General features: G+C 42.4%; 1 protein-coding gene across 2 annotated transcripts in view; it reads right to left on the reverse strand.

Moving 5' to 3' along the window:
• znrf3 (zinc and ring finger 3) overlaps positions 1-9,773 on the reverse strand; it is a 68,998-nt gene that overhangs the window by 4,809 nt on the left and 54,416 nt on the right. Inside the window, exons 3-6 of one of the 2 annotated variants that reach the window (XM_032515946.1) lie at positions 7,276-7,350; positions 3,349-3,480; positions 1,884-1,991; positions 205-372 (exon numbers count right to left, since the gene is read on the reverse strand). In XM_032515946.1, coding sequence (XP_032371837.1) covers positions 205-372; positions 1,884-1,991; positions 3,349-3,480; positions 7,276-7,350 — 483 coding nt within the window. Of the gene's footprint in view, positions 1-204; positions 373-1,883; positions 1,995-3,348; positions 3,481-7,275; positions 7,351-9,773 lie in introns of both variants that reach the window. The other variant, XM_032515945.1, reaches the window with a different exon arrangement.

The following is a 9,773-nucleotide window of genomic DNA, read 5'->3' on the forward strand; positions in this document are numbered from 1 at the left end:
CCCATAGAGTAATACTGCGTTCCAGACAGTTTTTAGCCCGTAAGTTACGACTTCAAGTCACGACTGACAACTTGGTAGCATTCCAGGCACAGTTTATGGAGATTTTATACCATTGTTTGCATCATACCGTTTAGATGTGCAAGTCAACAAAGCAGATAAAGTCAATCCTTTAAAAGTTAAAAAGGACAAAGTGTCTGTTCTTACCTCCCCATCGATGTACTTTTCCAGACAGATGGCGCAGTCAGAGGTGGAGCTGCTGCTCAGTGAATCAGAGGCTCCACAGCTGCTCTCGCGCTGGCCCTTCCCTTTAGCCTTAAACTTTCTCGTCTCCATCTTTTCCAAGGCTTGGATGGCCATTCTATTCATGGAGCTCTGTGGTGGGGAGGAAGGTGGGACAGGTTCAGCGGGGATATCTGCATGTCTGATTAGCAATATTTCACTTTTATGAAGACCCTTTTAAATATCTGTAAAGTTTAACATGAAAGTCAACAAACGTCAAAGCCGCAAGAAGACATTGAAATGACAAAACTAACACTACACTGAAGTCATCTCAGCGACGATGTTTTGAAGTATACATCCCGCTAAATGTCTATATGTCAGGGATGGCAACTTTTGAACTGTGTTCCTCTTTGCTGATGTTAATGAGACAGGGTTGTTGTTGTTACGATTTAAGACTTTCCTCCCCTGACACAGTACATCATTTCGCAATGTTTGACTGATGCATTAGTAACTCTCTCTGGCTCTGACTCTCTGGTCTCTTTTTCTACCTCTAATACATTTAAAAAATGGTGACTGATAAGTTGACACATGCAGAACTACTTATTTGGATTAAACTTAATGTTTCGCATGTGTAGCAGACCGTGTGATTTATAGCAAGCACTGCTTGAGCTGTTAGTGCATCGTTTGTGTAAAAGAGTTTTTTATGCTCATGCGCAGGCTTAACTTCAAAAAAGGATCTCTGGAGACCGTTTCTTCCTTTATGTCGCCTCGCAACTAGATAATTGAAGACTTTACAAGGACGTGGATTTCCTGGTCAGATAGAGAGCACTGAACATTGGAATGAAAGTCATTCTCATCACAGGATTGACAAAACATGAAACATAAGGACTTAAAAAAATCATTATGTTCAGTTTGTAATTAACTGTAGTCTTGTGAGGGCAAGCCCTTAAGGAATCCTCCACTAAACGCAAAAGTATTAGTAAGTAGTAAGCAGTATTCTTCACCCCTACTGTTTACAGTTAAACTGGATAGGAAGTGTTAGTGCTGTATTAACAATATCTACTCCATAAGAAGTTAATTCATTTTTCACATTTCAGGAAGGAAAGGTAGTTACATTATGTAACAAAAGCTTTCCCTGGTGTGAGCCGTTCTTTTAATTAACCACCACAGGAAGTCACGGCCAAGTCATCCGCTGCTGTGCGACGCGCACACGCACACGCACACGCACACGCACACGCACACGCACACACGCACACACACACAACACACACACACACACACACAGAGAAAACAGTCTTTGCCGTCTTTACGCACACAGACACACATGCGCTGACAGGATTACACCTGTCTTAACGGATGCCGCTACAGGTTTTCTTCCCTGTCATGACATCTTTAGGCTCCAGCAGACAACCTCTCATCATTGTTAATTCAATTTTTTCATAGACAGTCAACAGCAGCGCTACTGTCGCCCCGACTCTACGCCTGCGACTCTAAGTGAAGTTGTGTTGACTGGAGAAAAAAAACAAGCCATGGCGTTGTATTTGGGTGTGTTTTTGTGTAAGAGGCACACATCAGTTTTGGTACTTTGTGACTCAAAATGGGGGTTAAATAAATACGTTGTTTCTGTTCTAGTAGTGATGATGAGTGCGTGTTTAGACGCTAACCTGGCTTCTCCTTTGCTTGAGTTTGATCTTGATGAGCAGAATGAGGCAAACCAGCGACACAACCACAAAGAAAGCCAGGAAGATGCCCATGTCAAAATATTCCGTGGGCTGCTGTGGAAAGGGAGGACAACAAGAACACAGATTTTGTCAAATAATCTTCACATGCTGTTTGTTAAAGGGGTCACTAACAGGGTTATGCTTGCCAGAAAACAGTCACATTTTTCATTCAGGGTATTTGAATATGGCTTTGTTAGTTGCTCAGCAAACCAGAGTACTCAATGATGTGACTCATTCAACTTGTTGTTATTCAAATGAAAAATAAAAATGGGACACATTCACACATAATTCACTGCTGCTTTCTGGAATAAATACATGGCTGATTATTTATGCCATTCATTTCCATCTCAGAATCGTTTTTCTCTTGTTGTGTCAATTTATGACAGTAATTTACTCAGGTAAGTGCTACATCTCTTACACGAATAGGACCATTCTGCAGAGTGGAGCTGAAACGGTTTCACGTATTAACCGACTAAGTTGACCAGCAGAAAATTAATAGTCAGACATTTTGATAAATGATTCATAATTTTAGTCATTTTTCAAGCAAACACGCCAAACAAGTGGTTTTAGTTTCACGAATAAGAGGAGTTCAAATTTGTCTCTGTTTTACACATATCACTGTGAATGAAATAACCTTTGGACTGTAGGGGGGTTGAAACTATCAGATTGTGATGAGCATTTAACAAACTATTTATAAATTATTCAAGAACATAACTTTGGTTGACAATTAGTGAGTTGCAGCCCTATTGCAGATTGGATGTAGGAGGAATGAGTCTACTTAAGTAACTATAGTGCGTAGATTCTGTCTCCTCCATGAGGAATTCTAAGCAATTACAACAAAACTGACTACATCGCCGCCGTCCACATGATTCAAGACTTGCGTAATCCCGGACATTCATTAATATAAAAAAGTTATGCACAAAAGCTTTAAAGAGTGATTTCCAATCAATTTAATCAGCACCCAAACAACTGCTCAGAACTCACTGAGAATGGCCAGATTGTTTCATTCTTTATCAGAAGAATGTCTCTTACCGGACAGCCCTTTCTCTCGGGCTTTCATTATGTCAAGTTATTTCACCTCAAAGTGTGTTGTCCTCTTATCAAATATTCCAAGCAAACAAACAGCTCTTTGAATAGCTGATATTAATCTCCCACAGTGCTGCGTAAAAAAAAAAAAAAGTCCTCGGTGCAGGGGAGAGCAGAGAAGAAAGGAAAAGGGTCAGATTTCACAGTTGGAATTTTCGTTTGTCTTCACATCTGAAAACGTCTCAGCGCTGTTGGGTGCGTGGGCCTCGCAAACATGGTCACCTCTTCCTCATGCTGCTCACATGTGCCTTAGATTAGTGTCACACACATACGCACGTCATCCACACCGAGTGTGGTTTGGGTTTTTGACATGAGCGCTTACCCTCGGTGGTCTGTGTTGTATCCGAGCGCGAGCCACTTTCTGCTTGTTGACGATGTTCATTAACTTAATGGCGTCGTTGCCCTTCACGTAAACCACCGGCCGCTTCAGAGGATCCTCGGCAACCTGGTTTAGCTGAGGAGAGGACAGAGAAAACTACATCAAACACAGATGTACTAATACATAACAAAGGTATACTTATTTATCTAGTCAATAATGAACTTTTGTTTAAAGTGTGGTATAATGTCTTTTGTGCCATTATGGGAAATGTAGGATCCAGCATTTTTTTTTGTGTGGTCATTTTTAGCCTTTATTTTTTTTGACAGGACAGCTGAAGACATGAAAGGTCTGACATGCAGGAATGACATGCTGCAAAGGGCCGCAGGTAAGAGTCGAACCCGGGCCTATCCGGGTGCCCAGGATCCAGTTTTTTTTTTTTAAGCTTGACCCATACTAGAAATTAAAAGTCTATGGCCGTGGGTACACTTGTCTTTTCGATGCAACATTTGTCATCAGATCATGCCAAAACGCATTAACTGTCAAGTCTGTACACTCCGAGATCAGGTCTTGCTCCATTGGGATCCGATTAGCCAGGTGACATGCTGAGGAGGCCTGGCTCGCATAGAGTTCAGATCTCAGTGAGGTGTGGACTAGTCTGGGTATTACCAGACCAAGCTCAATCTTAAAGCTTGGTCTGCTCTGTATTTTCTACTGCACAACTCTGTACGCAATTGGAAAGTCCTTCAACTAATCAGACCAACGATCCAGGTGACGTTCTTTGCAGAATGGGCGCTTTGGTTCTCTTAGTACATCCATGTTTGGTGGCTGTGATGTTGAATGTAAACAAAAATCTGCTTGCCGTCGCTTCTCTATCACCATTGTGTTAAACAAGCCAATAGTGCGCCAGATGGATAAGCTAGTTTGGGATTGGTCCCCGCAGATTTGTAATGGAAGCAGGATAGAAAAATGTACAGGTTTCCAGTCTGAGTTGCAGGGCAAAATCAAATCAGCGGCAGATCGGGCTGGGTTTACCCAGTCTAGGTGTGGACGGCAACCTGGGCAATTTATCAAACGTAGGTCTCATGTCATCTTTCTGTCCCACAGGACTTCTTTTCCTGAGAAAGAGGAGAAAAACCGGGGCTGGAGCACAGCTGAGACCGTCTTATAGCATTAATCACTCATCTCGTACGGGCCCTGCAACCATTACAAAAACGAAAAAAAACAAAGAAAAAAAGAAGCCTCTCTCTTGCACCAAGTATATTTTGAATGCACCTTTTGTGTTGGAATATATCCGATCATGGAAAGCATTGAAGTGTCGAGTGTAACCCTGGCCCTTCTCCGCCTCTGCTGCTTCTATTTTGACCATTCTTTCTTTTTTTTTTTTTTTTTAAAGAATATGTCTCTTGTGAGTCCACCAACTGTATGCAAGTGCAATTCTAAATCCCAGGAGTACCGCTTTAAAGCTCCTTTGGATGCTTTTATTTAGACCTTAGTTGTCCCCTAAAACCATATCTGAAGTCTCTTTCCCCAAATTCAGCCTTGGTGCAGAATTACAGCCACTAGAGCCAGTTCCACAATGAGCTTTCCTTAGTATGTGCCATTTCTAAGTCTGTAGCTTTTGAGGAGGAGAGTGGGGGGGAAAAGGCGGAGCTGGGGGTTTGGCCTTGACCAACTGCCACTTTGCTCGTTTTAAAGGCACGATGTCTCTTGCTCATGGGTGGGCCAAATTCTCTGGGCGGGCAAAGCAGAGAAAGGAGAGGTCACCTTGCCCCTTATGACCTCACAAGGAGCAAGATTCCAAATTGGCCCATCTGAGCTTTTATTTTCTCAAAGACAGACCTCATAAACCTCATAAAAGTGAAATTCTTATGCCACGGGACCTTTAAAATTCAGTTGTGATCTACTGTGCATGACATAACTTAATCAATTTATTTTAGATTTTATTTTTAATAAATGTTTCTCAAGTGTTTCTAGTTCTTCATTTAAAGTGGTAATGAATTGCAAGGTTTTTACATTTAAACAGGTGTGTGGTGGGGTGTGGTGTGTGTGTGTGTGTGTGTGTGTGTGTGTGTGTGTGTGTGTGTGTGTGGAGGTCATTCTGACTCTATTAGACCTAACCTCTGTAGTGTTCCATGATTGTCTAATGTTGTTTGTGGTTTTCCAGTCCAATTTTCTAAATTCTGTAGACAATATATAGAGTATGTATCCCTTTTTCACTTAAGGTTCTGAGAATAATAAAAACGCTTTTAATATTGCATAACACCAATGCGTTGTGGCTAAAAGCCTCCATCAGTACAGGGCATCGAAAGCTGAACACTTTTATCCTAAACATGATGAAATCACCATGAACTATTGAATGCTTTTAAAATTATACACAAGATTGAGAGTGCCGCCTTGGATTTTTCTTTTTTATTTGAATGTAAAAATCTGAAAATCAAAATTTGGTTAAAGTGCTCAGAACTGACACTAAGTGACAAATGTAACATAGCTTTTTTTAAGGGGCCCTTCAGCAAAAAGTCTGGGAACCACTGTTCTACAGCATGTGAACTGTCTGAGAGGAAAAGGCATGAACTTCTCATCGACCAACTAGAGAAAATGACTTCTAGGCTTAAGACATGGAAACTGTGGTCGCCGTTGGTCAGAGGGAGCCGGGGGAAACAGTCAATGAAGAGTATGTTCTGGCTTTTGAGTCAGTTGACATGCCCCTTTACTCCTCCTCTCCCTCTCTGTTCTCCCCTCTCGTCTGCTGGTTGGAATCTGTAATTTGAAAAGCCCAAGGGAAATACCGAGGATATTCGCATTTCTATTTCTTCCGCTGCCGTCATGTTCTCCAGTGAAATACTGTACGTTCTGGTTTCAAAGTATAGACTTTGAAACTTTTGATCTCTCGCTTGAATCTTTAAGAAATGACTCCACCAAGACCTTGGCCTGGCCTCTGACAAACAATACACCCTTAAAAAGTACACTTAAAAGTATTATGACAAACTTGAATGTATTACTGTTTCAAGAGAGTGAAATCACAAACTCAACTTTTCCTCAAACAAAACGTTTTAGCCACAATTAGCACTTGGCCTCACATTAAGAATAAATTGAGACAAAAAGGAGGTCAAGTGCATAACTTCATAAAGCTTCTCTTCTAATTTCAGCCCTGGGACTTTAATTCTTCCTAAGCTCCTCCTCCCTGCCCCTCGGCCTTGTGGGTCCTGTCTCTGCTGATCAGGCCGCTCTGACTGGAAAAGCCTCTCAGGGGAATTTAACACAGCCGCCCGGCGCTGCCTTTCATGTGGTCTCTGCAATCCCTTTTATCTCTCAGCTACGCGCTTTACGGCCCAGCGGCAGAGAAGAAGAAGCGAGGAGGGAGAGGAAAAAAGAAGAGAAAAACCTGCAAGTCCAGACCTGGCGCGGCGAGGATGAATACCACAGGAGAATTCTTGCGACAAAGGCGCTCAGTGGAGCAACTTGTGTATTATAAATCTTAACAGCAAAGACACATGAGCAAGAAAAATCGGACAAAGAAGAAGGAATGCGAGTGTCTAGGTGTGTGACAATAAATGCACTTTGTTCTTTACTGTAGCCCATGTGTTTGGAGTCATGGTCTAGTGAAAGCCGAACGTGGATGTGCACTTTCAGTCTTCAGAGCGCAGTGCACTCCTCCAAAAACAAGTTAGAGAGCTCAAAGGCCCAGGAACGGTTAAATAAGCAAGGCTGATCACACATGCTTTTGAACAGAACTAAAGATGGAAAGAAAGATCATTGTTTGTGCTAACAGCAAGCACACACACATAGACACACCGTCAGTCAGAAGGGCAGGGCAAGCTGCTGAGCTTTCCTCAGAAGTCTTTCAAAGACACACCGAGACCGATTAGACTGTTTCAGTGTTGTTGAAACGTGAGTGTGCAAATGCCTGGATAATTTTAGGTGTGTACGAACCTGGTCGATGGCATCCGGATTCTCTGACACATCAAAGATGACGGCTGTGGCTCCCCGCTGCACTGCTCTCTTTGCCTGGCAACACAGAACAAAAGTAACCATTAGACATATTCAACAACAACAATGCAAAGAAGAAAAAAAAAGCCAGGGAATGTTATGATCACAATGTCAACTTCAGGGTTTCACATTCAAATCTGGGCCACTAGAGGGAGTTTTCTGCCAAAGTGTAACATTCAGATCATCTGGATTGAGCAAATAAGAACACCATGAATCAAAGAAACCATTGACAGCATTTGCTAGGGTGCACATGCGGTCTATGTCTCCATTTCTCTGAAGTCATGATGCTAGTACATCTACACCACCTTATGCAAATAGTATGACAGAAACTGCTAATGCATGCATCCATGTGATGCAGCTCTGCATGACATTTTAATTGAATTCTGCTGTGCATGCTCAGGAAAGTTGAATAAAGTTATCAGACTTTTTCAAACTGGCAAAAAATGTGAGCTTCTTTCATCTGAGAGCAGGGAAAGTCATAGCACAGAGGTCTTTTGAAGACATCTGCTAAAGGCAAAAGATAAAGGAAATGCTTGGATCTGCAGTACCCCAAGTATCTCCTTGCAGAATCCAAATTGGCTTCCCAGCGTCTTGGAAAAAAAAAAAAAAACTTTATCTTAACTGCTTCTTTCCCCTACAACCCGTTCTCACCACGCATGATTCACGGTGCCCTATTTAGACAACGTTTTGATGTCGGCACTACATGATCTAAAATAGCGTGGCTGGGATCATATCCTGGTATTATCAAGTGGCCTTGGGTTCTTGCCAGCGGGGGGGGGGGAATCAAAGTGACCATGTACAGTGCTGTGACTCTGCTGCCGAGTGGCTGGAGAGCGCCATAGCTCCAGTCAGCAGGCACTTACAGAGGACACAGAGAGAGAAAGAGAAAGGAGATGGGGAGACGTGGTACGTGCGGGGGACGCACAATTGCTCTTCTCACAACACAGCATGCTAATTTCCGAAGTAACAACACTCAACAATGGATGTTGAGCAAGGTTTTGCCCAAAGAAGAAGGGCTTTTTTTCATCTGACCAAATAACCACCGCAAACACTATCATGTACAACAGAATACACAAAAAAAGTTTCTAAAGGTGGTGGTCCACCATTAGCCGGCAGAACAGCCTCACTGCTCCTTGGCATATATTGCTAACTCATACTTCTCTGCATCCTCTCTCCTTCCGTGAGGCAAATAACTCCCCCACCCCCGCCATAATAGAGGATCTTCCAATCTCTTAAATGCACCTCAAGTACTCAAGGAGTGAGAAGAGAGTTCTGCAGGATCATAGAGAGAGAGGAGAGGAAGAGGAGAGAGAGAGAGAGAGGAGAGAGAGGGGAGGAGGAGAGAGGAGAAGAGGAGAGGAGAGAGAGAGATGAGGGAGGAGATGGCGAGGGTGAGGAGGAGTGAGACCCGGGAGGAGAGGAGGAAGATGAGAGAGGAAGAGAGACAACATTGATGTATTCAACGCGGCAGTCTTTTATCAAGTGGCGTGACGTCTAAATGCTGCATTTCCCCTTGAGAGATACAGGTATGCGGCACGTCATAAGTAACTGATGTCACTTAAGACTGATGCTATGGGACCAAGGATTTCTCATTTGCAAACTTCAGCTCCTCCGTCCTCCCGTCTCTCTCACACGCCTGCTGGGAGACAAGTTAGCATTATGAAAAGCCCGTAGATTGTCCTAGTCTGAGGACCTCTACTGGAGGGATGAACAACATTCTGCTAAATGTTACTCCCCCTTTTGGTGTCTAACACGTCAGTTAGCTCAAACGTTTTCAATGGAGGCTGGTGAAGGCCACAGCATCTGATTGACATAATCTTCATACTTATCAAACAGTCACATGACTGCTCGTCCCCTGTATGAAAGCATCTGCATTCTTTAGGTTTTTCTACTCATTTCCATTTCCATTTCCATATTCCATCGTTTGCTAACGGTTATCTGAATTTTTCAATAATCTGTCAATTATTTCTCCCAACTAATGTTTGGGTCTATTAATATGGCCACCACCAGTCCTGTGATTCCAAAGTGAGATCTGACTTGACTGATCGACAATCAAAAAAAACTTTACAATTTGTAATAACATATGAACAGCAAATGTTTGTTATGTAGACTTAAAAAAGACCCCATCTAAATTGTTAGTTACTAGTTTTCTATCCATCGACTAATTATTTCAGTACTTACTAGTTGTAATCAATATTCCTCTTGTCAAAACAGTTTGCAGATTGTAAAGACTGTTGTATTCAATTATTTTGAATGTTTGAAGTTTTTTTTCTTTTTTTACTCATCTCCTGCAGTTCAGGCGCAGATGATCCTGCCGCTTTGCAGGTCTTTTAGGTGTTTCCTGCCGCTTTAAAACTTATATCAAAGTAGATTTTCTAAACTCTTGCATAGCTGATAAGGTGGCATCCAGTGTGACTGTAATTGGCCGTAATTTCCCTACT

This window comes from Etheostoma spectabile, chromosome 5, assembly GCF_008692095.1.
Source record: "Etheostoma spectabile isolate EspeVRDwgs_2016 chromosome 5, UIUC_Espe_1.0, whole genome shotgun sequence".
Lineage (NCBI taxonomy): Eukaryota > Metazoa > Chordata > Actinopteri > Perciformes > Percidae > Etheostoma > Etheostoma spectabile.